Source organism: Cucurbita maxima, unplaced genomic scaffold, assembly GCF_002738345.1.
Source record: "Cucurbita maxima cultivar Rimu unplaced genomic scaffold, Cmax_1.0 Cma_Scf00007, whole genome shotgun sequence".
Taxonomy (NCBI): Eukaryota; Viridiplantae; Streptophyta; class Magnoliopsida; order Cucurbitales; family Cucurbitaceae; genus Cucurbita; species Cucurbita maxima.
Genome location: NW_019272023.1, coordinates 5,002,238 through 5,028,270, shown reverse-complemented (window position 1 = coordinate 5,028,270; position 26,033 = coordinate 5,002,238). Strand labels below are relative to the sequence as shown.

Sequence of the window (26,033 nt, the reverse complement as noted above, 5' to 3'; positions counted from 1 at the left end):
AAAAAAAAAAAAAAAAAAAAAAAAAAAAAAAAAAAAAAAAAAAAAAAAAAAAAAAAAAAAAAAAAAAAAAAAAAAAAAAAAAAAAAAAGGAAAAGCCTAGACAAGAGGAGAGGATCCTAAGTTTTCTGAAAAAATGAAGTGTTTCTAAGTCCTTGTCATATACGTGCATCCACTGCTTCTTCAAGTAGAAGTTTCAGAAAAATTTATTACATGCAGTAAGAGTTTAGAAAGACAGTTCTCTACTTCCTTCATTCAAAGTTAAAAGAAAATCCGTCACCAACTCAATGGGTCATTATCTTCAATGAAAAGATGAATCCTCAAAGACATTACAACAGTAGTAAGACTGGACTTCATTGTCACTTAAATTTCTACTTTCAGCAACATAAGAAATTTTATTCAGCAATATAATAAGCTTTCATCAAAGAAACATGATCGAACCATGATAATGTTGAGGTCCTCTTGAGCAATATTCTCCAAGGAAACTTGTTTAATAGCAACAAAGTCCCCGTTCTCCAAATCCAGACCCTTGTAGACTCGCCCATATGCTCCTTTTCCGATCTCATCTCCCAGCATCTGTACCAATCATTCTCATTAAACTTCTAATCGACCATATAATGAATTTCAGAAATTTTCCACATGAACAAAATAACTTCAAATCTTGATTATATAGTCAATTTGAACTAACGAAGCATAACTCTGCAAGGTGTTAATACAAGAAAAAAAGTGAACAAAGTGTATCATAATGAAATTCTCGCCGATTGAACACGGAAACAGATTATAAAATTTAGAATCTTTCTAGCTTCACAGTACTTCGTTTTGTTACTGAACATCTCCAAAAGCCACCAGACGGCAGCATACACATAGACAACCCAACAACCAACTCAATTCTAAGCTATATCCCAACCTACATTACGAACACTTCATCCATCCAACTTTCAGATAACAATCCGCATACACAAATTCCAAACAAACAAACAAAATTCAAAATTGCAAAAGAAAGAAGAACCCCATTGTAAGCAAAAACCCTATCAATTCAAAAACTAGTCATCCACAGCCAACTTACATATTTATTATCAAGCGTCTTGGACTTATGGAACGCAGTAGTAGGAACTTGGCGAGACATGGCTGCCGAAGAGGCCTCCGCCGGAGAAGAAACAGGCTACAAATGGTCCATTGGAAGCAACTAGAGTTGAAAAAATTCAACGGGGAAGGCGACCGAGAAGATTTCCGATCGGAAAACGGTGGTTGGGCGGCGAAATGAAGAGAGAGAAAGAAAGTAAAATTGGACGGAAAAACTTTCCCCGACTGGCGGAAAAATCGCTGCGAAGATGGTGAAGTGACAATATAAATAAATTATAATAACCGACTATGAGCACTCCAACTCAGAGCCTAATGGGCACTCCCGATTCAATTTCTGTGTATTATTATTATTATTAAAAATAAAAATAAAATAAAATAAAAATAAAAGTGGGCCTGTTTGGAAACGGGAAATCATTAGACGTGATATCTAAAATATGATTATAGGCGAAAATGTAAAAAAGAAAAAAATTACTTAATTGGTAAGTTAATTAATTTTTACCTTAACTACTTTTTACTTTTTTTTAATTGAAATTTAAACTAAATATGGAAATTATTGTTTTTTTTTTTAAAGGATTGATTTTAACCTACTATTCCAAATCCATTCCCTAAATCAAACCAATTAAACTTTATGGAACTAGCTCCAAAATTAAATAAATAATAATATATTGAACACGAACAAAAGAACTAATATAAGTAATAAATTAGGATCGAAAACGGTGGTGATGACCCATAACGAAGTTTGAGACTCAAACACTGCTACAATATTCCATGTCAACGTGACACTCACGTTTCAATACGTCCTAATTTTTTACTAAAATTCTAATCAATACGTTTTCATTGTTTTGAAACCGTTATAAAAAAGCATTTTAATTTGCAATTTTAGAAATAATGTTTGTATTTTTTAATAAATGACAAAATTCAAAGATATTTTTATAATTTAACTTACTTTATTTAGCGTGTATTTAAATGAAATGATAATATGATACCTTCTATTTAAATAAAAATTGGCTAACTAACTTATTTCCATTTATAATAGATGATAACAACAAAGGTGTATTTCTTTAAATTTGAGTACGATAATGATAATAATTTGTTGATGTATGTCATAAAGTTGAACCTATGAATCCAAATAAACGAGGATGGAGTAAAAGTAATCATTGTTCTCTTGTATAACTCGGTGGTCTGAGAATCATAAATAAAGGCCTATAGTAAGTTCGAGTTTAGTATTTGGATGAATCAAACAGTTTAGTTTGAGTTTGTTTTCGTCATTTTTGAGTTTAACAATCATGAAACAGAGATCGAACCATCAACTTTTGAAATAATAATTCATGTCTTATTCGTTGAGTTATACTCGTAATTGATGTCTTATCTATTAAAATAAGTTCGAATGAGTCAACGTTTGAAGATTAGAGTATATTTGATGATGTGATAAAAGATAAAAGATGGAGGTGGTAATGGGTGTTTTCGTCTAGATTAATAGATATTAAAAAAAAAAGATTATTATATAAAATTCCTTACGATATTTATAGAAGTCTTGGTCATCTTCTTATAACTTTTAATAACTTTTAATAGTCAATACGTGCATGTATTTATATATACATTATAATTTTCTTCTATATATAATTCTTTAGGGTTATATCTAAAAATATCATTCTATTTAGTTGACTTTTCAATTTAAAGCATAAGACTCTATTTGAAATGACTTGGCAAGTGTTTAAAACGATTTCTAAAGTACTTAAAAGTCATTTACACGAGACCAGACCATAAGTAGTTCATTAGTCGTGGTATCGATTACATGGTTGTGCCTAGAAAGGCGTGAAGCTCTACAACTGCTACTACAATTTGTAGTATGAATCATATTGATTTCTTTGGGCATCCAACCAGTATTTGGGAGTGAATAACAAAGATAAAGCAACCCCCAAAAACAAAGCAAGAAAAAAGGCTATCATCTGAGTGTGGAAGGAATAGCAGACGCAAATAATTTGACACTAAATTCTTCAACATGAGATGTGTGGTTTTGCATAAGTTTGCCCAACTAATTGCAGAACAGAATAGCAAAACTCCTCCAAGTGAGTGAGACCTTCAGGAATCTATTAACTTTCATTGCTTCAATTTCAATGACGCAAAAGATGTGGCAAGATCCATTGCCTCCTTTATTTGAGATGCATCAGTTCCCTGAAAACCACAAAGCATTTCAGAAGATGAATGTGAAGTTCCACCCAAAAATCCCTGAAGTTGAAATCATACAGCCACCAAAAAGGAGAAAAAGGAAAATAATTGGTTCATTTTCTAGAATCTCCCAAGGGTTTCAAAATTACTGCTCTCACTCTCTCATCATGCAAATTGTTCAGAAATTACATACTAGTCTTGGGCCAAGTAAATTAATCTCATCCATCAGAATAGAGTAGAGGTCACTGTATATGAGATTCAGAGGACTAAGGGGAAAAGCTATGGAGAGAAGCAGGTAATTCAAGTTACCTGTCCTGTAGCTAGGCCACCTTTCCCCTTCCCGCACCTTCCTTTTAGAGGCTGCAAAGCTGTTGTCAACCACTCTGATACCTCTAATTGCTTTCCTTGACTCCCTTTAGGAGGAACCCCAGCACAAACCACAGCCTTCTTTGTGGTTTCATCAGTGCTGAAAACCATCGCCGGTATGCCCTGTTCATCACACACAAAATCAAATCCTCACATTCTAGCAGAAGATATTTTAATATTGATGCAACCTCTATTTGATTATGTTTCTTCAAGAACCCATGGTAGAGTGATGGAAAACCATCACACGACGGGAAAGCTAGAAAATTGCGAGAGAGAAATGGTGCCATAATTACTATCTATTCAACACATCTACCAATCCTATTGAAGCCACAGTGGGGATAAAAGAATTTTAGATTCAAACATCAAAATGGTTTTTTTTTACTAACTACTAAGCATAAGAAATTACCTTCTGTTCCATAACCTTGACAACTGCTTCACGAACAGCAGCTGCATCCAAACCAACATTGACATGGGATATACAGAAGGCCTTGCCATCTGAAGAAGACACTTCAGCTGTTTCAATGGCAACTTTGACAGCTTTCTGCATATTTTCTTCAGCAACCTTCTTCTGAGCCTTCCTCAATTCGTTCTAGATGAAACAACAATTTTCGGGTGATAAATACAAGGTTTAAGTGGGTAATCAACGCCAGTGGGTCTACAAGTAGTACCTGGAGCAAGACAATCTTTGCCCTAATTTGTGCTTTTCTAGCCGCAGGAATTGGTGCTGAATCAACACGGTTTTTGAATGAAGCAACCACCTGCAGGATAGAAGTGAGCAAGAATTAACTTTAATTGAGCCGTTAAAACGTGGATAGGATTAGTATTCTTTTTCAACGTAAATCATTTTATTTTAGAGGCACATTGAATGCAGTCATCATTCAGGAAGAGAAATTTTTTACTCCAATTGATAATTATAGTGGATCAGACTAATACTTTCAACTTAGTGAGGCAACCCAAAAAAAAGAGAGACAGAGACAGAGACAGAGAGAACAAGGCGCTATCTGAAATTCAGTGATTTCAACTATTTTAAGATTCTCAGTGTGACAGAAATGAAAATTTTTCGTGTTTAATGGCCTTGAGTCAGCTCTGAAAAAACCAAGTTATTTAGATTAACTTAGTAAAAAATTACTGATTTTTTGTGTCCTTTCTCCTTTTCTAGTACTTATTCTAGATGGGATTCTCTTTTTCAATTTTTGGTATATTCCGTCCTCTTTGAGGATAACTTGTATGCTTCCAACTCTAATCTCCTGCTATTTTTCTTGTTTGTTAGAGTTTTTTTATTTTATTTTATTATTTCTTTTATTTGCTCCAGAGGAAAAAGGATGAGTAGAATGAAATGCAACAACGGAGAAATATTAAAAATATAACAGAAAAGGCAAAACTGTTAAAAAGCCGCCTATCAGAGTGAGAAAGAAACCTATCGTCCAGCATCAGTGTTTATGAGATAGAGAGAGAGAGAGAGAGAGAGAGAGAGAGAGAGAGAGAAACCTTTTCCAGCAAGCTACCATCTATATTAAAAGCAGCGTCAACTTCCTGCTCAAGTGATTGAGCCTGCTTGAATGCCTTAAAGGCGGAATCAGTGGTAACAGCAGTAATTCTTCGAATTCCCTTAGCAATTCCTTCTTCAGATAGAAGAGCAAATGCCTTCGCTTCCCGCGTATTTGATATATGTGTCCCTGCAATAATCCATTGGATTTATTTGAGGCCAGCTTGCCCCAGGCTGCAAGAAGTGAAGGCAATGACAATAATGCACTGACCTCCACATAGCTCTGATGAAATGGATAACCAGTTTTCATTATCTGGATCAGCCAAGAGTTCCTCGATGTTTTTTCCAATAGCAACAACCCTAACTGGGTCGGGATAGACCTGCCTCGTAAACAAGGGAGATATTGAATATCATGCTTCTCATGAATAAAATAAATTTTTCAGAAATAAAGAAAGACAACTCATCTCTTACTTCTCCAAAAACAGCTCGTAACCCATTAATACGTTTTGCTTCAGCAAGGGTTACCTCCTTAGCATTTACGTCCAGTTCATCTTCTATCTGTTTGTTCACAATTGATTCTATTTTTCTCAAATCATCGGGATCTACTGGCTTGCCTGGGATTCAGGAGCAGTTAAGCAATCAAAATTTTAAGTAGACAATTGAAAATCACCAAAACATCCTTCCATAAAAAAAATAAAACTTAGCTAATACGAAAATAATGAAGCAGCTTTTGATTTAGTTGACAAAAACTTTCTGGATGTGATTTTGGAAAATAAGGGTTTTAGTCGAAGGAGAAGGAAATGGGTAAAAAATTGTATTAGCCCTACCATTTCCTCTTTCATTCTCCTACATGGAAAACCCCTAGTTCAAAACTACAACAGGACTGAGGACAGATGTCAACTAGCACGGCTACTACTGAAAATTGGATTCAGTACACAAGTTTGGAGAGAACAAATCATTCATCTCTAGATGGTCTACACTTTCTAAGAACTTTTAGTCACAATTAGAAAATTCCTTGGCTAGTTAGAAGGTTTCCTTGAAACCTCTTAGGGAGGAGGTTGCCTCTCCCTCCCCTCCTCTCCCCTCCCTCCCTCCCTCCCTCCCCACCTTTCCTCCCTCCCACCACCTCCGTGACTCGTTCATTAATACGCTGTTCTTTTTTGAAAAAACTTGCAAAGAAAATAAAATAATACCATCGGAAATGGCACATAAAGTAAACAACAGTGGAATAAATCTAACCATGAGAAAAATCAAATCGCAGTTTTTCAGGAAGAACGATTGAACCCTTCTGGTCAACATGATTTCCAAGTATTTCCTGTACAAATATAATCCAAATAAACTTTTAAAAACAGAAGGAATATCATTTATAATAATAAAAAGTTACATTTAGGTCAAAATTCAAACATACCCTAAGAGCAAAATTCAACATATGTGTACAAGTATGGTTAGGAGCAATGAGCTTTCGACGCTCATAGTCAACCTGCATGCATCAGTAGACTTGTGAAGAATGGCAACAGAAATGTAGATAAGAAATTATTTGATTAATAAATCAAAGAATGCTTCTTAAAACCACTGAATAGCAAAAGAATTTCAATTAAATATAAATGGCAACGTATTCGCATAAAAATGCAAGAGTTTACCTTGCAAATAACTTTGTCACCCAGAGAAATTCTACCCATCCCACCATTAAATGAGCCAATATGTACGATGAAACCTCCAAATATTTGAACATTACACACTTGAAATGAGCCAAAGGGACCTTCAATCAATCCAGTATCAAAAATCTAATGCCAAAAACAAGAACAGCATAAATTAGATAAACAATAATGAAAAAAGATAAGGGAAAAAGTCGCATAAAAGCATAAGATAGGAGCAAACAAATTATCGATAGAATAATTTTCAAATCCTAATTTGTAACACCCAAGCCCACCGCTAGTAAATATTGTCCACTTTAACCCGCTACGTATCATCGTCAACCTCACGATTTTAAAATGCATCTACTAGGGAGAATTTTCCACACCCTTATAAGAAATGTTTTGTTTCCCTCTCCAACCGATATGGGATCTCACAATCCACCCCTTGGGTGCCCAACATCCTCACTAGAACTCTGCCTAATGGATGACTTTAATACCAATTGTAACAATCTAAGCCCACCGCTAACAAATATTGTAACAGTCCAAGTACTATATGAGTTGATCAACAATTCACAGCTGGAGAAATTCAAAGGCTACTATTCTTGACATGTACCACAGATCTGCCGAAAGTTTAATCAAGCAATCACAATGAGGTATCCAGGATTTCAAAATACCTGACCACCTTGCTCAGCATAAAAACTTGTAGATTCCAGAACTAAACCCACTTCATTACCAGCTGCTACACTTTCTAGAAATTCGTAACCAGTGTAAATCGCTTTCACCACACTTTCGTGGTCCTGTAATACAAAGATGGAGGGTTGAAAAATACACAGAGCAGTAAAACACACAAAATTGTGCATATTCCTGGAATGCATATGCATACGTTATGCACATGTATATTACATGTCAATAGGAAACTAACTTCCATTAAGAAAAGCAAAATAAAACAATCAAGAGAAGCACACTAAAACGACCACAGAGTACCCAATAATACAATAAGTTAAAAGTAAAAAAATGGCCAAAAGTTACAAGTAAGAAATCCAATTGCGGGTAATCAAGAATAAAAGAATACCTAGCGCAAAGTAGACAGAGTTGTCTGTACAGAAGGCATTAAAATGTATCCACATTCCAAACCCTCCTCTGAGCACATCTATCATAAAGAATTCTCTAGAGCTAAATATTCCATAAAATAGACCAAAAAACACTCTATCTAAGAAAATACCCCTGCCAGAGAATCAGAGTTCAGATCCTCTCCTCAACCAAACCCATACAATCCAAATTAGGCGCAAGATTGATCGTAAAGTCAAGGGGGAAAACATCAAATCCTACATGACAAAGAACAATGCCACCAAGCATAATTCCGGTCTTGAACCTCAGACAAAGACACACTACCGAGAACATTAAACAAGAAACAAAACTGCCGAGAATGAAGTCAACAGACATCTGGACTCCAGATAGTGGTAATGGTTTTGTTCCACCCGTAGTCAACCAAGCAAAGCAAAAATGATTACTAGAAAGAGAGGATGAGATGCAAACAGAAAATAAAAGAAAACAAAGACCCTGGCATTCCTTATCTTTTAGGCTCCTTCTAGAATTAAAAATAAAAGGAGACCTGAAACAAAAAAAAAAAAATTAAGGCCACGAAGGGACTGTTTAAGTTGCACAGAAAATCTGGTTTGCATTGAGTATGAAATTGCTAGAAATCCAATGAGTGACAATTGGCCGTTAACCACCAAATTGAACTACAGTCTCCATGCTGACAATAATAGAATCACAAACCTTGAACCAAATAAATTTGAATTTGTCATCGGTTGAAGCAACTTCTTTCTTGTGCAATGCTGCGGTAGCATCAGCATCCATGACAATAGCACCACCGGCTTGCTGGAAGAGGAGTAAAACAAAAGATAAAACTGATCAAATGTTATCTCCAGTCAATTAAATTATCCATTGGCATTCATAGCTCCTTTTGCATTGTTCTGTATATAAAAGCGTTCACTTTTTTTCCTTCTGTAGGTCCACATAAGGTAGAATAACAGACTGCAAAAACGAAAAAAAGCAATAGAATGGGAAGCTACTCTAGCAAAAAGAACTCACCTTATTTTGAGAACTTCTTGATCTTTCCCTTGCCTCATCCATAGCATTGTTAAAACCCTGAGTATCAACCAGCAGACCCCTCTCTTCCGCCATCAACTAGCCCATGAAAATGGTTTTTTTTTTCTTTGTAAGAAACCAAGCTTTCATTGAGGGAAAAAATGAAAGAAAGAGGGCAGATAAAAAAACAGCCTACAAAAAATGGTGGAGCCCCAACTAACTACAAAAAGGATTATAATCCAACAAAATCATGCCAAGATCATAATTACAAAAGAGTGTTAACAGACTTACAAAGAGGCATTAAACCGAGCCCATGAAAATTGTATTAGTAACACCATATGCATGCAAGCAGTAAGTGTGTGTATGTGTGGGGGAGAGAGAGAGCAAGTACCTGAGTCAAATCTAATGGAAATCCATACGTATCCCACAAGATAAAAGCATCCTACACAGTAAAAAATGAAATAGGATGAAAATAACCACATATTAACATTTCTTGAACATATATGGGGGCCGTTTAGCCCCTTTGTTTTGGGTTTGGGTGCTTTTGAGCTTCAAACACAAAACCACGGTTGGCCCAATATCATCAAATATAATCTCCTAGAGTTACAAACACACAACCCATATCCCTGCAATTTTTTTCATTTTCTTTTTTCCTTCCTTCCTTCTTCCTCCTCCTTTTCTTCTCCTTCCTCCTCCTCCTTTTCTTTTTTTGAGGAAGGGGAGAAAGGAAGAGGACGGGAAAGAGTAAGGGAAGGAGAAGAATAAAATAAGAAGAAAAGAAGGAAAAATGTAGTGGCAGCTAGGCAGCAACAGCAGAAGAAAGAAAAACATAAAATACAACAATGAAACTTAATATTTTATGCCCACAACTTAGTTAGGCATTAAAATAAGTAAGAAAATTAATCCTTCGATTTTTTCCACAAATTTAAGGCTATGCTTGGAATTTTATTTAGTAAAAAAAACCAAGTTTGTATCTAAATTAAGAAAAATTAATCCCAATTAAAAGAAGTGTTTGATATTACAAAATTGTTTTTGCACTTTAGATAATATACGATAATTAGAGGAAAACACATACTTCAATAAAACTGTTATCCTTGCAAGATTAGGTTTCATTTTTCTTCTTGCAGAACTTGATAGATGTATTTGCTTAATTATCAGTCTTTCTAAGTACAAATTTAGGCCTCTTTGTCTATATTACAAGAGATCATTCAAGATTAGGCGTTTTTTTTAATAGAAGTTATGTTTTTGTTATTTAATACTTGAAACAAACATAGAATTCTATGAATGACAGTGAATTTATTTTCTCTATTATGATTGACCTTCACATTTCTAAACTCTGTTGCATAGACTTTTGTTCGACCCTTTTGACTCTTTTGATGATGACTTTATATGGACATTGATTGTCCTATAATGTCTCTTTATGCTTTTGTATCTTATGACTAGAATTTGTATCTTCATGTTCAAACTCATGACCGCAAACATTGTCATGTTATGTTTTCCTTTTTGTTAATGACAAGGAATGTTTTGATTGTTGGAAACAATTTTCTTATTCTTAGGCTAAAATTGTTTCGTGTTACACAAAGGGTTCTATAATTCACAAATCATCCACCAAAACAAGACAACAAAAAGAGAGAACAAAATAGCAAAAATAAAAAAAGAATTGTCCAACCCACGATTCAGAAAACTATACCCCAAGCACAAGTTTTGATCCCTAATCTTCCCAACACAAAACCCAAAACTCGCGTTTCTGATTTTCAGGTTTGACAACCCTACACCCCAAATACAGGCTTCAGAACCCTCCAGACAAACCTTCCAAGGGTCCCGGTTTCCAAACAGGGGGCAAATGCTCCCATAGTTTCTGACTGTAAATTTCCAAATTTAAATTTAAATCAAAATATTAAGGTCTCTCCAGCACACAGAAATAAACACCCCTCATGTAGACCTTTTTTTTGTTTTGTTTTGTTTTTCAGGAAACAACTTTATTATATTTTTTTTCATTCCAAGGAAGAGGCAAGGTGATGCATTTTCAAAAACTCTCACGCATTTACTTTTGTGGATAGAAAAAAATATGCAAATACAAGTTTCAAGTACTGACTTATTTGGAGGATAAAAAGATGGAAAATGAACCTTAGACACGAAAGAAAGCATGCTGAAAATAAATGTCAATCCTACAACAACAGTTTCATTCTAGCTTAGAAAAACATCTCATAATAGCATCCCCTCCACGCCCCCACCCTTCAACATCAACATAAAGTTATACTACTATTATTTTTAGAAAACAATAAGAATAATAAAATAACCTTTCCTTTCAAAAGTTTATGCAAAGTTGTTTCAAACTTTTCAATGAATGTGCTAAAGCTATCAAACTGTGATCCCAAAATGTAATAGGTTCTTGACTAAATGAAAACCTCCTACACATAAATTATAAAACAAAGAACGTGCAAGGTGATAAAATTTACATAAAGACCAATAACAGAAATACTGACCTGCCCACTCAATATCTTCCCTTGTACATCCTGAGCAGCCTTCTTAAATTTCTCAATTCCCTGACATCAAATAAGTAATCTATTTAGGTTTTTCAACAAGATATAGGATATTAAATCAGCCTCAACAAAGAATAACAAATCAAAACAAGTAAGATGCAACCAAGTCAGTATCCCTGGGGCACACAATTTTATGAAAGCCAGGAGGTTATTTGTAATTGTAATCCATCCATTTGCTGAAGGAAATTTCAAGTTTATTATTGGGTTAAATACTACTTGATCCTAGTACTTACGACAATGGTTCACTTTGGTCCTTATCCTTTCAAATTTTGTTCAATTTGGTCTTTGTAATTTTACATGTCTCTTTTGGTTTTTGTATTGTTAAAAATTGACCATTTTGTGACGAAAAATGAGCTAAAAATGAAAATTAAGACCAAAGTAATCACTTTCTAAAATTACGGGGGCCAAATTAAACTAAATGTGAAAGTACAATGATTACTTGAACATTTCAAAAGTACAGAGACCAAATTGAACCACAATGAAAGTACAGTGACCAAAGTAGCATTTAAACCTTTATTCTTCTTAAACATGGACATAATTTTTGGCCCATTCCTGATCAATTTAGGGGAGATACGATATGTACTCCCATGTCAAGACTTAAAGAGATATACCAAAGTGATTTTAGTTCTTGGTCTTTTAACTTACCAAAATGATCAAACTTAAGACCTAATATTCATCCATAAAACTCTAAAACCCCTCAGAAAAGAAGTACCTTCAGCAAAGTTTTCCCAAAACTTGCTTCCTCTTCAGCAATGATCTCCCTAATTCGCACTTCATGTTGTTTTAGCTCTGGGAAGACATCACCCATCACTTTCACCACAGTACTCACAAGTCTGGATCACCATAATCATTGACAGAAAGCAATCATATAAGCAAACATTAAAACATACAATTTATAGTTATATTATGACACGGGAAAAAAGTAGCAAGAGAAGAGTCATGTGAAAATCAGTCAGTTTCTTCATGCTAAAATTTAGAAGTGGCAAACAAATAAAATAGAGAAGTCCTACCCATTGAAAAATCCTTCTTGAGCTTTTAAAACTTCACTTCCATATCGAACTGCTCGACGAAGAATACGTCTCAAAACATATTCACGCCCCTCATTACCTATCAAGGATTTTTTTAAGAGCATGAAAAACTACACTTTGGAGCTTAAGATGTGCAAAGATTGAAGGTGGATGACAAATCCAAACACTACAATGTATGAAGGACGTAATAAGTCCAAAAGATCAATATTTGACACAGATAAGAAAATCCACATAATGTTAACAATTAATTGTGCAACTAATAAGCATAATGTACTTGCTAATAAAATATCCCCATCCTTTCCATGATATTGAAGAAGAAAGTTCAAACCCACTATCATTACAGGGATTACCGATATAAGTTATTGTGCAAGTTAAAAAAAAAACACACACAGAGAGAGAGAGAGGACAGAACATAACTGTTAACTACAATTAGGACACAAAATGCTTTCAACCCAGGCATTTTATGTTTTCAATGGTACTCACCCGGACAAGACCCATCAGCAATGGCAAATGAAAGAGTTCTAATATGATCAGCAACAACTCTGTAAGCCATGTCCATGTTGTCCACATCATCTGGCCCAACTTTTCCACTATAGGGCCGAGCTCCAGTTGCCTATAAATAAATATTTTGATGAGAAAAATTGAGAACACCATCAGAGGAATTTATCATTCGACCAAATATAGTGATCTAATCCATTACTTATCTTCATTTATTTGAATAGAAGTTGTGACAACTTCATTGAGACACATCTTTTGTGGCTAAATGCTACAATAGTCTTTGAGAAGTTGGAAATCAATAGAAAAATTTTCTTAGAAAACAAGAGAAATAGTACGCGTAATATGCAATTTAACTATTCTTGTTGCTTCCCTTTGAAGAGAAGTATTGAAAGACTCTTGTAATTATTCCTCTTCTTCGATAGTTTGAAATAGGAGAACCTTATAACTTCGCTAGCTTAAGATTTTTCCCTTTGCCCGTTTTCATTTGTTTGATGAATTGGTTCATAAAGTTATAATAAGAAAATGTTTCCTATTGTATTCATGCAATCTGGAGATACCTCATTCGTTGGTCAAGGCTGAGGAAGCTATTGTGATATGAACCAAGAGACATCAATCATACAATATGCTTCAATGAAGATGTGAAGAAAATATTGTTGAAATTATCAAAAGATATTTCAATTCATGCCACATTGAAAAAGAATGAAGTTTCATGTTATAAATTTTGGGTGGATTACATTTTAGAGTAATTTAGAGTTATTATATTTCATTAATGTATTTAAGACTTTTTATTTGCTTTAGGTTACAATTACATAATGGTTAATTATAGCTATTAAGTATGAATGTGACAATTCTTGGAATGCCTTTAATAGTTTCATTTTGAGGCTATATAAAGCCATGTATGTTGTATTTGTAGGTAGACTTGGAAAATGTAGTAAAAGAAGCATTTGTGCTCTTCTTTAACCAATGGCTAAGTTTCTTTGCAATTCTATGTAGTTTAGGTTGCATGTAGAATCATTCAAGCTCGACGTGATCAATCTTGCTTATGGAGTGATTCGAATCTCAATAAGTGTTCTTGTCTTGAGATATTTGATCAACAAGAATCATTCAAGCTAGACATGATCGATCTTGCTTGTGGAGTGATTCGAATCTCAAACAATGTTCTTGTCTTGAGATATTCGATCAACAAGGTAATCCGAATCTTACTCCCCTTGTAGTGATTCCTTATCATATCATATTGGATCACAATTAGAACAGCTTGCTTTCTACTCTCACAGAAGGTCATCCTTACAAAACAGGAAAGATAACCCTATGGCTCCAATTTATCAGGCTTCGATTTGGTTTATTTGGCCAGAATGGATCGACCAAATCTTCAACAATTAGGACAAGTTATTTTATTTTTCATAGTTGGGGAATAATATTTTGCTTGTAGCTCTTAGGTGTAGTTGTAAATTCCACACACCCTTTAAGTATTATATTCTTCTCTTATTGCTACTTGGAAGACCCTTCTGTAACTTCCTTGGCTTGGGGCTTGGCTTTTCTCTCCCTTCTTTTATAATTTTATATTATCTGTTATATGAACGGTTAACCACTAAACTACAAGAGGGCGTCAACATTATACTAAATGATACCCTATGCAAAGTACAGCAGCAAAAAATATCTTTAAAGATAAAGATCCCGATCTTGCCTTTTGGATTGCATCAAAGATGGGCATGAACACATCAGTATCATAATTACTCTGCTTGTCCTGAAGTACCGAAGTCAGCCTTTCAAATCCCATACCAGTATCAACATGCTTAGCAGGGAGAGATTTCAAGGAGCCATCACTTTCCCTGTTGAACTGTAGCAATGATAAATTGCATTATTAATAACCAAAGAAGTTGTTCTTATAACCAAATAATAATAACAATAACCAAGGAAAGCAACCAAAATCCATCAAAACAGACAGAAAGCAGCAAAACTCCTTGATATGCATACATTAGTTAATAGTCACTGGACAATAATGTAGGGCCAGAAAATTAAGTCAAAGCAAACATTATCTTGTTAACCACACTTATTACTTTGAATGAGGTGGGCAATATTCAAGAAGATGAAGGATGCAATGTAATTAGAGTACTAGTACCGGACTTAATTCTTTTCGTTTTTAGTTTCAGCTTCCTTCAGAAGTAATGCTACCGTGTGTACGTTTTCAATTGGTTTCCCCCCCTTCCCCCCTTCTATTCAATGGAAACCTAACAAATACTGCAATATCAATCAAGAACCTCTTAAGCATTCAAGCTTTCACCTCAGACGGATCACATGCCAGAAGTCAGGTATGATACAGCTACTAGAATGTTAATTATAAACATATTACAGTTCAACCACAATATAACCTACATCTGGGAAGCCACTAGAAAAATAGTAACGATATGCTCCCACCATTACAAGGATAAAAAATCGTATAAGAAGATTTTAGATGGCGAGTCAGAAACAATGAAACAGAGAGAAGAGAGAGAGGGGACAAGAATGCTACTTGAATGAAAACAAGGTTCCATATTTCAATGCAAGTGGGGTCATCATTATTAACCAATCGTGCAGCATCACGACCGCCAAGCCTGTCATAATGTATTTCAGTGCAAGGTCCACAAGGACCCGTATCACCCATCTCCCAGAAATTGTCCTGCTCAAAATGTAAAGAGTAAAAATTAGATGAAGTTTTCAAGAGCTAACATGAATTGAACAAACAAAAAAAGGATAAACACAATTGTGCACAATATTTTTGTTTTCTTTGATAATTAAAGCGTCTGCAGCATAAAGCAATGAGGGGTTTAACATATCCTTTATACTAGACTCGGATTTCAGACAGATAACAAGGTACTTGTAGCTTGAAAGAGCAAAAAACAGAGAGAAGTTGTTACGTAAACTTACTTTGCAGCCAAAAGGTAAGACACGTTCAGCAGGTAAAAACTCCAGCCACATATCTCTAGATTCAGTATCAGGTGCAAGACCAGCTTTCTCATCACCACCAAAATAGGTGGCATAAAATCGATCTGTGGGCAGCTTATAAACCTGTAGGTTCACAAAACGCAACTATTGTGAGAAGAAACAATCAGCTGTTATGAATTCGGTCATTCCATAATAAAAGAGTAATTTAATTTCCTCAATCCTTGTATCGCGGATAAGCTTCTAATAATTTCGCATAGCATGAGATTTAATTGCACACCTGGTGACCCTTTCTTTCTTATGTATACCGTTAATTTTCATTACAAGCATTCCCTATACCAAAAACCATTTGTTCCAAACAAAAAGACTGATGGTCTGTATCATACACAGATTAAATGATTTGCACATTGCAGTATCAAACTATCCTATATGTAAGAAGGCGATACAAGAAGTAGAAGAATTTTAAATTGTCATAAATTATAATGCTATAGTAATCACTCTTGACGTTACACATATTCAGATACAAATGAATTCTGGGCGTAAAAGTCAACTAACCTGGGTAAGAAGTTCCCAGGCCCATGTGATGGCTTCCTTCTTAAAGTAATCCCCGAATGACCAATTGCCAAGCATCTCAAAGAAAGTATGGTGATAAGTGTCTTTTCCAACATCATCAAGATCATTGTGTTTCCCACCAGCACGAATACATTTCTGAGTGTTACAAGCTCTGGTAAGCTTGCTCAAAGACGTATTGGGATTCGCAGTGCCCAAGAAAATGGGCTTGAACTGATTCATACCTGCAACAAAAACCCAACATTTCAAGCACCACAACAAAGTAATGCATACATTCATCGAAGAATCTTCGCATAACCAATCAAATTCCACTAAATTACACAACTTCATAAACTAATCTTCCACTCCCTCAATCCAGAACCACACAAAACGCAATTAAGATTAAGAAAACCAGGGAGAAAAACAGACCCGCATTAGCAAAGAGAAGGGTCGGATCGTTAACGGGCACCACGGGGCTAGACTTCCAATGAACATGATTCTTGTCCTCAAAAAACCGAACAAACGTGTCCCTCACACGGTCGGCCGGCCATTCCACACCTTGAGAACCAACCCCTGGCATTGCTGACAAAGATGACGGCGGAAATGGAGGAATCGAAGGCTCGGACGATGCAGATGTTGAAGAACAGCAACGTAAAAGTGGGAAATTGAAAAGGAATTGAATCCCAACGGAGCGATGGGCGGTGAAGGAGTGAATGGAGAGCGGCGGCGGGGAAAGGAGAGAAGGGGGAGTAAAAGTGGAGCTAAGAAACGTAGCGATAAATTGTTCCCCCTTGACCTTGGAAAATCCTCTCCTCATTCAATCAGGTTTTAAACGCGCCACGACTTCGATTCCACTTATTTATGTCCCTTCCGCTACATGAACTCCTGGTTGGTTTGGTTCCCTAAGTTTTTTTCTCCCTCTCTTTCTTTTCTCTCCTTTTATTTTTAAGAATAAAAAAAATTATAAAAAAAAAAAAACGTTCCGATCCAACCCAACTCTAACATGCTCGTTCAATGATTTACTTGTTTAGATCCACTCATAGTCAATAAAGATATCTATGGCAATATTCGGGGGATCCTTTCCCTGAACCCATACGTATTTCCGTGGGTCTTAGTGTAACGGGTTTGTTTACAAATATACATACTCATATTTTTCCATATTGTTCCTACTTCTTATTTCATTTTTCATGTCGATAAAATTTTCAACAAATTCTTTGAAAATATATTTTCTTTTTCTATAATTAGATATAATTTTTTTAGCGAATGATTTAATTTTTTTATGTATTTTTTAAATGTAAAGCATCAAAATAAATCAATAAATGAGAATAACGTCTAATAAAAATCAAATTTTAATATTTTAAATATGGTATAATATTTAATTATTATTTTAGTGTATATATTATATTAAGGCATAAAACTAATTTATTATATATTTATACATAAAAGTGGGACGAGGACAAGTTAGAATAATATCCCTATAACTCAATAATTATAGTATATTATATTGTATAATGTTTTTAGTTTCTTCATTAAAGTATCATGTTTGTGTCTATTTATATTAATAACATATTTAATTTAAGTATATGGTTGTCGTATCTTAATTAAACATTAAATTTAATTTTTGTAAGATAATACGATATATAATTAAAAAAAATAGAATGTTTTTCGGAAAAGGGAAATTGGTATAAAAGGAATTAATTCCCTCAAGTATTCGATTAAGAAAATAATAAGGGATAGAATAATAAATTGGTATGTTAAAAGGGAATTTAAATAAACATAAAGAAAAATTGATATGGTACGAATGCCTCCCTAAACATTATAAACTAATAACTTCAAATTTATATTTAAAATGTTAGGATCGTTTGACCATTAGAGATAGTCAACGAAATGGTCGTCCAGCAGTGGTAACAACAACGGTGTGAAGTAGTAGTGGTTGTTGGTAAACATCAACCGAATTTGGCCGTTGTCAACATTAAACAACGATGGTGGTCGTCGGCCGCGAGTGGGCGAATATTTTGGTTGTTTTCATATATCAAATTTAAAAATTTTCAATTAAACACTAAAAAAATATTTTTTTTTTCTCACTAATTTTGAATTACTGTATGATTTTTTTTAAAAAAATTAAATACGTAAAAAGCAATCCAAATATACCCTAAATCAATATCAAGATATAATTCATCTGTTCATCAAGATTTTAACCTAAAGACCAAAACGGTTGATTTAATTGCCTTGGGCGGTGATCTAGATTTGTTTCTAAAGATGGGAAGATGAATGGGATGTGCCGTTCAAACGTATTTTCAAATTTTCATTTTTATACGTACAAATTATCAAATACTTTTTTCAATACAGAGCTCTCGATTCTGCTCGATTCAATTCGATTCAGCACAAACGGAAGAACCAAACCGTTGAGCAGGTCAAAGCGATTTCTCTTGCCGCTGACCATCAAGTTCTTGGTGGGTCTGCTTAAGATTTTGGTTCTTCGATTGCCTGCAGCTCAAGAACATCATACTGTGCGACAACGATTGGTTCTCAAATCAACCCCTCTTGAGTTTAGGATTGTTTGGTACGATTACGGCAGCTCCTACAATAAAGCTCGAGAGAATGGCTGAGGATGACCTTCCCACGGTCAGTTCTCTGTCATTGGTTGATTTCATTTATGGACTTTTACTTGCTTTTTTGTGGGTTTATTTGGGTTTTGATTCTGATGCAATATTTTTTTTTTTCTAATCCTTTTGTTTCCCCATCTGGATTTCATTTGATCGTTACCCAGTTGGATTTAATTTCATTATGGTGCAGTCATGCATCATAATCTTTGCTCATGTAGTTCTATTGTTATTAATTTGGGATTATTGCTCGAGTTTAGAGTCGGATTCCATCTGTAAACGTTACTCGGAGAATGGGAAAAGCTGTTTTTCTGTAAATTTTTTTAGAACTTTCACGATTGTTTGTGGTAATATTCAACGGCTTGTATATCTGTTCGTGTGAGTTGGAAGAGTTGATGGAAATGAAAAGAGATAAAATTATGTACAGTATGATCAGCTAACCCAGCAGGGAAAAACTGCACCCATATCATCACCGGATTGTTTTGATATGCAGGTAGGTAGAAACTTTAACGAGATTTCGGTTATGTGGAAATTGCAGCGATTAAACAAATATGGATATTTCTGTAAACATGATGAGTAGATAAACTCATGTTAGCCTAGCAATTTCCACAGAACCATGATAGATAATTGCTATCCCAGAAAGATACGATAGTTGTTGTATGGCGTCCTTTTGGCTCTCTGTATGGATTCTTATCTGCTTTGTTTAGAATTTTCGTGATAATGAATATCTATATCTATGTTTCTTACGAAATTTATGAATAAATCATGCCAAAATGATGGAGATGAAAACCCGCAGCTAGGAGAATTTCTATCTACAGCAACATCCTTAATCGCTTATCGGCTGTCTAGTTAGTTGTTATTTTTCCCCTCATTTTCATTTTAGTGTCCTCACATTAATACAAGTTGTCTGTTTCATTTAAAGAAGTGGTAGCTTGCTAGTGGTATGACAAGCTCAGATTTTTCTGGATTGGCAGCAATTAAATCTTTTGAAAACTTTCATTATTTTGCTTGTTGGCAACATTAAAAGCTTCATATCCTTTTTCTCATGATTTTGGCATGTACAGGAACATATCATAGCATCGTTGGCAGAGGATAGAGAATCAACTTGTTGGGGTTGTGGGCTGCGCCTCTTGCTCCCATCAGGTGCATCTACTTTCAAGTGTGGTTGGTGTGGAGCCATAACACTTCAAACTGCACAGAAGCAAAAGGACAAGTCCTTAAAGTGGAGGTGGTTGCGAGACCGGGGTTTTGTTTGTGTCCTACTTCTATTCATACTTTTTGTGATATGTAAGAGGCTTCTCTGCCTTTTGTTTTATGTACTGATTAATGTTTGTCGAAATAGATCCCATTCTCTGGTTGCTAACATTTTTGGAACAAAACAATTTTAATTATTGTTAGTGGGATACAATTTCTATATTTCTCTGTACCCACTATTTTATAATCATTTCCTTGCAGTTGATATGATAATCCATAGATGTCATGGTGTTCTGACCTTCCATGGATTTTCTTTGAAGTGCAGGTGGTGGTGTATGGGCCGTATATCCTATTGTTTTCTCAGTCAGCCTATTTTGTGGAATTTTCCACTCCACTGTGACCATTGTTTTGGCTGTAGCCACCCTTTCTTTGTTCAGTCTCGCTGCATTTAGATCTCCCGGAACACCTCCAAATGTCATATGGGGCAGCTATCCACTTGTAGAGAAGGGTGACCTTGAAAACTATACCTTCTGTAACTACTGCTCGAAGCCGAAGTCACGTAGAACTCATCATTGCCGCTCCTGTGGTATGTGTGTTTTGGACATGGACCACCATTGCCCATTTGTAAGTTATTCTTTCAGAGATCTTCTCAAATAAGGAACAATTTCTTTTACTCTATGTCTGTAATGCACAAGATAGATCACTGCTTAAAACTTGCTGATACTTGAAATGCCGTAGGTGTAAAGAAATATGATCTTTTCATGAATTGGGATTTAGAAAGAAATAATTGGGTTGCTTACAGTAATAGGGACTAGGCTTAACCATAACTCGGAAGGCCGGGGAGATTATAAAAAAAAAAAAAAAAAAAACTATCTACTTTCCCCGAGAGAACTACTAAAGGAGTAGAGTGGTTAATTCCAAGTAACAATTTATCAATGCCTTGGACGATTTTATATGCTTTCGTAATAATCAACGCTTCATAAGCAGGGTAGACTGGAGGGTTGTTGATGTGGCAGGTGATCCTTTAATGACTAATGAATTACTGCAGCTAGGAGCTTTGGTATTCTCTTTGCCGTTTGGTCTTGACAAATTCATTCTGACAGTCAGCATTTCTAATCACGTTGTAGAATTTTATAGCAATAGCTGGTACTAAATCAAGATTGCTTTGGAACCGACAAGTCTAACATTTGATTTAGCGTAAAAGATTGTCATTGAGTGAACCACCTTGGGTTTATCTAGTGATCAATGAGCGCCATATAAACAAATAAAAGACATGAAAGGAATGAGTTCCAAGTCATAGTTGTCACCTGAGATCTAATGTCTGATGAGTTAACTTGACAAACCAAATCTAGTCGGGTTAAGTGGTTATTCCATGAGAATAGTCGAAGTGTCTGCAAGTGGGCCTTGACACTCACCAATATTAACAAGGAAAAAATGATTGTGACAGAGTGAGATAGAAACAACGTGTTAACTGTGGACATATGGACCCTCCCCAACCCTCTATGCCTCAACACATTTGATACTTTTAGTAGAATGTCTGTTACCTTTTGGACCATTACTATGGATCCTGGTTGGCATCTAGTTTTCTGTTTTTGTATTTATTTTCAAGCTGGTAATTTCGGCTTTAGAGAAGTCCCTGTTGATAAGCGAATGGTTCATTCCTTATGACCAAGGCTTCTCTAGCATTCTGATCATAATTCTTTTGGGGGTGCAGATAGGGAACTGTGTTGGTGCAGGAAATCATAAACACTTCATTATGTTCCTTATTTCAGCTATTGTGAGTACAATTTATATTTCGATCATGGCTGTATACTCGCTTTGGCATATATGGCCACCGTTATCGGTCCACGAGTTGGGTCGCCTGAATGGTTCTGGAAGCAAGTTCGGTTGGAGTCTTTCAAAGGATATCATTCATGCTGTTCTGAGATCCACAACGCTACTGTCTATCAGAGGGTTCATCCTTATTTATCTCTTTATCTCAAGCTTCTCACTTCAAATTGGATTGATCGTACTTCTATGCCAACAGCTATGGTATATCTACGAAGGAAAAACTTATTTGAGTCACGTAAGTTCACAGGGTGATGATGGAGAGAAGGATTGCCAAAATCTTCTCCGCTTCTTTGGTTGCCCATCGGTTTCTTTCTCCCGACACTTGCCGATCTTTCGGAGCTCAAAAAAAAGACACGAGAAGTAAACAAAAGTAGTGTAATGGTAACCACTGTATCCCATATTTGACCAATATAATGATCATGAACTGCATTTTTGGGTACCTCTTTCTGGTTTCTTTGCTATTTTTGGAATCGTTATCTGGAACTCATGGCTAACAGGCCTTCGAATTCAGTACATCCAGTACAAGGTGAATAGGTTGAAGAAGGAAATTATGGAAAATCTTATAGAAGTGAGAAATTCTCAGTGTAATGATGGAAGTTTGTGTAGCTATAAACTGCTAATTATTGCAATGACAGGATCCTGATGTTTTGTTCAAATGTCAAAATGGAGTTGCTACCAACTATTCAAGGTAGCTCATTGACCATAAATCATGAAAACTCATCAAAATTCGGTAAAGAACGTACTTACATGGTTCACAAAGTTCATAAACACTGTCGAATCGTGATTATTAATTTTAGTTTCGTATACATGTATCCTGAAAAAAAGGTTTTTTATTCATACTTAAGATTGATAGATGAAACAAAAAATTTAGTTGTAAAATTTCGTAAAGCTTAAGATATGTCCATTTAAACCGTATTAGTTCAACACGGGTAAAGTGAAAAATCAAAAACCATAATTTATTGATTAAAGGGATGTATTTTAACCATTTAAGTTACGCTCAGATCCGTAGCTATCAAGTCTTAAACGAAAATCGTTAAAATGCAAAATTAGAAGAGTTGGCACACAAATTATGGACCATAAAATTTACAGCAGCCAAAGAGGTATTGAGATAAATAGCTTAACACAGATCAAAATGAAGACATTTCCAAGAAGGAATTGGGGCCTTATATTTTGTGCAGATAAGGTTCCAATTCCAACTTCCTGCTTTCTCCACGCATTATCGTCTCTTACAGAGAAATGGCAGAAGCTGGGCACCTTGTAGCAGCTGGAAATGTCAACTCCATTTCAAGTTCATTCAATAAGACTGCTGCACCCAAATTTGCAACTCAAACATTCAAAATCAAAGCTTCTTCAAAGAGAAATGATATCTCCTTGGTAAGCAGATTCTCCTTTTTCATCTTTCAGATTTCTGCAGATATCCATTTTCGAACACTCTTCTTAATCTGAACAGTTTCTCTTTTCACACAATTTCCTTTTTGATGGAAAGGAAAACTTGGAGTGATCTATTAGTGTCTCTAGAAAGTATATTTCTTCATACAGTTCCTTTCCATCTCAAGACATTTTGTTTTAATGAAGAGAAGAAGCAGCAAACCTCCACGGCGTCTGATCACAATATCAACAGCAGGAAGCATGTGGCAGGGGAAATGGAGCTGTGATTACCTGCTTTCCCTGCAAGACTTCAACTTAGAAGACTTAGTAGAAGATGAACACAAAAACGCACACGTTTTCATCAATCTCTGTATTGAGAAGGTAATTCCATTACTTATTCTCCAAAAATCTATTTCAAGTTGTTTATAAAAAAATTTAGTGAACCTATGCCTGGTTGATAGTTTTCTAAAAGAGAATTGTTCGTTATCTACTTTTATCTTCTGCTTGATGAACACAAACTTGAATCTTCCAACGCCCATAACATCTCAGAGTGAACTATTGTTGGAGACGGGAAGGGCCTTGTTTAGAAAGAGATTGAGACTTTTGTTTAGGTACGAGTGTGTTAGGAGAGAGAAAAATGACTTTTCTATACAAAGGAAAGTGGTAACGTAAGATCCCACCTTGATTGAGGAGGAGAATGGAACATTCTTTGTAACGGTGTGAAAATCTCTCCCTAACCGAAGCGTTTTCAAAAGTTTGAGGAGAAGTTCGAAAGGGAAAGCCCAAAGAGAATAATATTTGATATCGGTGGGTTTAAGCTGTTACAAATGGTATCAAAGCTAGACACTGGACGATGTACCAGCGAGAAGGCTGAGCCCTAAAGGAGGGTGGACACGAAGCAGTGTACTAACAAGGACGTTGGACACCGAAGGGGTATGGATTGGGAGGTCCCACATCAATTGGAGAAGGAAACAAATACCAACGAAGATGTTGAGCCCCGAATGGGGTGGTTGGGTGGGGGTCCCACATCGATTGGGGAGGAGAACAAAACATTTTTTATAAGAGTGTAGAAACTTCTTCCTAACAGTTGTGTTTTAAAAACTTTGAGAGGAAGTCTGAAAAGGAAAGCCTAAAAAGAACAATATTTGTTAAAAAGATTTTTCCTTTCCTTTTCCCTTTTTCTTTTTTCTTCCATTATTATTGTTTATATTTTTGTTTTTGAAGATGTACATGCTGAAGAACCCATTAATGAGCTCAAAGAGAATGGAGATTGAACAATACTTTTTGAATCAATTTAAGAAATCCAAACAGCCAAAATGAGAAAATCCTACACAAAATGCTCTATCAGATTGCTAGAATACTAACATTCCATTTATTTACCAGCACGCAAGTTTCGGGTTTACCGTGGATGGAAAGATCAACACATCCTTCACTCGAAAGTGCTGTACCTGTTCTTCACCATACTGCAGAGAGGTAGCTTTGTTAAAACAATCAAACAAACGATAATATCACATAACGTATAGTTCTACTTCCACAACTTTCTTGAATATGCAATTTGCAGACAATGATGGCAGCTATTAGATTAAAAAGTATAGTAATCTTCACAATTTCCTTGTCATCTCTATCTCATCTATTCATGAGGGTTCAATTCAGCAGCATCCCAACCGAGGTTCTAACACCTAAAATCATTTTAATCCAACAGATCAATGCAAATTTTAATGTACTTGTTCTATCATCAAACAGAGCCAAACGGGAGACTACTCTTCCAGAAATTGGAGGCGATGATCCATCGGTAAGTTTCTGAAGTTTTTGCATTTCGTCACTTCAATCTCTAAGAGCTTTGGCACCCTGCTTAAAATTTAACAGGTGATCTACGTTAAACCCGGACTTGAAGCTGATCTAGATTCATTGGTACGTGACACAATTAGGCTTACCACCTCCACAAAGGTAAGAGTTGAATGTAAATAGGACTAGTTATCAATGACCATATCTAAATAGTACAAGAATCAAACGAAAGAACTTAACAATATAGGCATTTTCCAGGACACTTGCTCAGAGTTGTGTGAGAAATCTCAACCCTCAGTGCAATGTAAGTGGTCTTCATGTCATTCAAGCTTTCACACGCAATCAGAAGTTGGGACTAACAGAGAAATGTTAATTGCAGATATTGGAGCACAGAATGCTGCGTCTATAGACAAGAGGTGGTCTAGGCTTCTGGAGCTTAGAAAATCTCATTCATAGATAACAAACAATATATAATACATATTTTGATGGTTGTTCACAAGGCTTTTATAACATGATTGCCCATTGGTAAAATTAAATTACTTATCATGGTTTCTAAGCCAATATCAGCATAAAAGTGGTTGGCATCTTATTGAATAGAAGTGGAACTAAAATTAGTCTTGCCTTAACAATTATATTTCTCTTTCACGTAATGGGAGACCCTATAAGTTACTACAGCTAGTAGGTAATCATATAATCGTCCTTCTTTTACCAAACCATTTATAAGATGTTTCAAATCAGTAGTAATGGTAATATGGCTTAGCTAAACCAACCAGGACAACCAACAACCGAATGCTGGATGCATAGCTTGAAGATATTGTAAAGTTACTAGCCATTAATGTTGGCAACCTTCAAAGGTCATTATCCCACTTTTTGCCCCCCCCCCCCCCCCC

General features: G+C 35.4%; 4 protein-coding genes and 2 long non-coding RNA genes across 13 annotated transcripts in view; 2 read left to right on the top strand and 4 right to left on the bottom strand.

The window, feature by feature from the left end:
- LOC111482083 (MAP3K epsilon protein kinase 1-like) overlaps positions 1-1,273 on the bottom strand; it is a 26,971-nt gene extending 25,698 nt beyond the window's left edge. Inside the window, exons 1-2 of the mRNA XM_023127724.1 lie at positions 1,064-1,273; positions 439-573 (exon numbers count right to left, since the gene is read on the bottom strand). Coding sequence (XP_022983492.1) covers positions 439-573; positions 1,064-1,123 — 195 coding nt within the window. The 5' untranslated portion in view covers positions 1,124-1,273. The remainder of the gene's footprint in view (positions 1-438; positions 574-1,063) is intronic.
- Positions 1,274-2,818: 1,545 nt separating this feature from the next.
- On the bottom strand, positions 2,819-17,195 carry LOC111482084 (alanine--tRNA ligase-like). Its single transcript, XM_023127725.1, has 23 exons — positions 16,793-17,195; positions 16,370-16,608; positions 15,800-15,940; positions 15,405-15,551; positions 14,580-14,732; positions 12,881-13,010; positions 12,380-12,476; positions 12,082-12,202; positions 11,313-11,372; positions 9,218-9,268; positions 8,830-8,925; positions 8,515-8,616; positions 7,410-7,532; positions 6,742-6,885; positions 6,510-6,581; positions 6,341-6,416; positions 5,573-5,715; positions 5,373-5,481; positions 5,104-5,291; positions 4,284-4,373; positions 4,022-4,204; positions 3,559-3,738; positions 2,819-3,255 (listed from the first exon to the last, which is right to left on the bottom strand). The coding sequence occupies exons 1-23, from the start codon at positions 17,178-17,180 to the stop codon at positions 3,181-3,183; spliced, it is 3,108 nt and encodes a 1,035-aa protein (XP_022983493.1). The 5' UTR covers positions 17,181-17,195; the 3' UTR covers positions 2,819-3,180.
- Positions 17,196-18,649: 1,454 nt separating this feature from the next.
- LOC111482163 (protein S-acyltransferase 11) lies at positions 18,650-22,641 on the top strand. Of its 2 annotated transcripts, none has more exons than XM_023127839.1 (4): positions 18,650-18,988; positions 20,031-20,253; positions 20,486-20,784; positions 21,875-22,641. In XM_023127839.1, the coding sequence occupies exons 1-4, from the start codon at positions 18,965-18,967 to the stop codon at positions 22,352-22,354; spliced, it is 1,026 nt and encodes a 341-aa protein (XP_022983607.1). In that variant the 5' UTR covers positions 18,650-18,964; the 3' UTR covers positions 22,355-22,641. The 2 variants fall into 2 exon arrangements, with proteins under 2 accessions (XP_022983607.1, XP_022983608.1); XM_023127840.1 differs by lacking the exon at positions 18,650-18,988 and adding an exon at positions 19,017-19,459.
- A 324-nt stretch (positions 22,642-22,965) lies between these two features.
- Positions 22,966-26,033, top strand: LOC111481900 (large ribosomal RNA subunit accumulation protein YCED homolog 2, chloroplastic). Of its 6 annotated transcripts, XR_002718119.1 has the most exons (9): positions 22,969-23,364; positions 23,566-23,739; positions 24,742-24,831; positions 24,920-25,150; positions 25,225-25,305; positions 25,402-25,447; positions 25,523-25,620; positions 25,739-25,825; positions 25,884-26,033. XR_002718119.1 is itself a non-coding variant. In XM_023127500.1 (8 exons), the coding sequence occupies exons 1-7, from the start codon at positions 23,227-23,229 to the stop codon at positions 25,597-25,599; spliced, it is 837 nt and encodes a 278-aa protein (XP_022983268.1). In that variant the 5' UTR covers positions 22,969-23,226; the 3' UTR covers positions 25,600-25,620; positions 25,739-26,033. The 6 variants fall into 6 exon arrangements, 5 of the variants coding, with proteins under 5 accessions (XP_022983267.1, XP_022983271.1, XP_022983268.1 ...); XM_023127500.1 differs by having other exon boundaries at positions 25,739-26,033; XM_023127502.1 differs by having other exon boundaries at positions 22,974-23,364; positions 25,061-25,150; positions 25,739-26,031.
- Positions 23,313-24,920, bottom strand: LOC111481902. 2 transcript variants are annotated; one of them, XR_002718120.1, is made up of 2 exons: positions 24,762-24,920; positions 23,313-23,658 (listed from the first exon to the last, which is right to left on the bottom strand). It is a non-coding gene; the product is annotated as an uncharacterized LOC111481902 (long non-coding RNA). The 2 variants fall into 2 exon arrangements; XR_002718121.1 differs by having other exon boundaries at positions 24,724-24,811.
- Positions 25,053-25,474, bottom strand: LOC111481903. Its single transcript, XR_002718122.1, has 2 exons — positions 25,384-25,474; positions 25,053-25,206 (listed from the first exon to the last, which is right to left on the bottom strand). It is a non-coding gene; the product is annotated as an uncharacterized LOC111481903 (long non-coding RNA).

Excerpts from the sequence above, each read along its gene's own strand:
- LOC111481900 (XM_023127499.1), top strand. The coding sequence starts at position 23,227 with ATGGCAGAAGCTGGGCACCTTGTAGCAGCTGGAAATGTCAACTCCATT. Across the intron at positions 23,740-24,741 it reads TCAATCTCTGTATTGAGAAG|CACGCAAGTTTCGGGTTTAC; the intron begins GTAATTCCATTA and ends TTTATTTACCAG. Across the intron at positions 25,151-25,224 it reads TTGGAGGCGATGATCCATCG|GTGATCTACGTTAAACCCGG; the intron begins GTAAGTTTCTGA and ends AAAATTTAACAG.
- LOC111482084 (XM_023127725.1), bottom strand. The coding sequence starts at position 17,180 with ATGAGGAGAGGATTTTCCAAGGTCAAGGGGGAACAATTTATCGCTACG. Across the intron at positions 12,203-12,379 it reads CAAGAAGGATTTTTCAATGG|ACTTGTGAGTACTGTGGTGA; the intron begins GTAGGACTTCTC and ends ATGGTGATCCAG. Across the intron at positions 4,374-5,103 it reads ATGGTAGCTTGCTGGAAAAG|GTGGTTGCTTCATTCAAAAA; the intron begins GTTTCTCTCTCT and ends TCTATCCTGCAG.
- LOC111482163 (XM_023127839.1), top strand. The coding sequence starts at position 18,965 with ATGGCTGAGGATGACCTTCCCACG. Across the intron at positions 20,254-20,485 it reads ATTCATACTTTTTGTGATAT|GTGGTGGTGTATGGGCCGTA; the intron begins GTAAGAGGCTTC and ends TTTGAAGTGCAG. Across the intron at positions 20,785-21,874 it reads TGGACCACCATTGCCCATTT|ATAGGGAACTGTGTTGGTGC; the intron begins GTAAGTTATTCT and ends TTGGGGGTGCAG.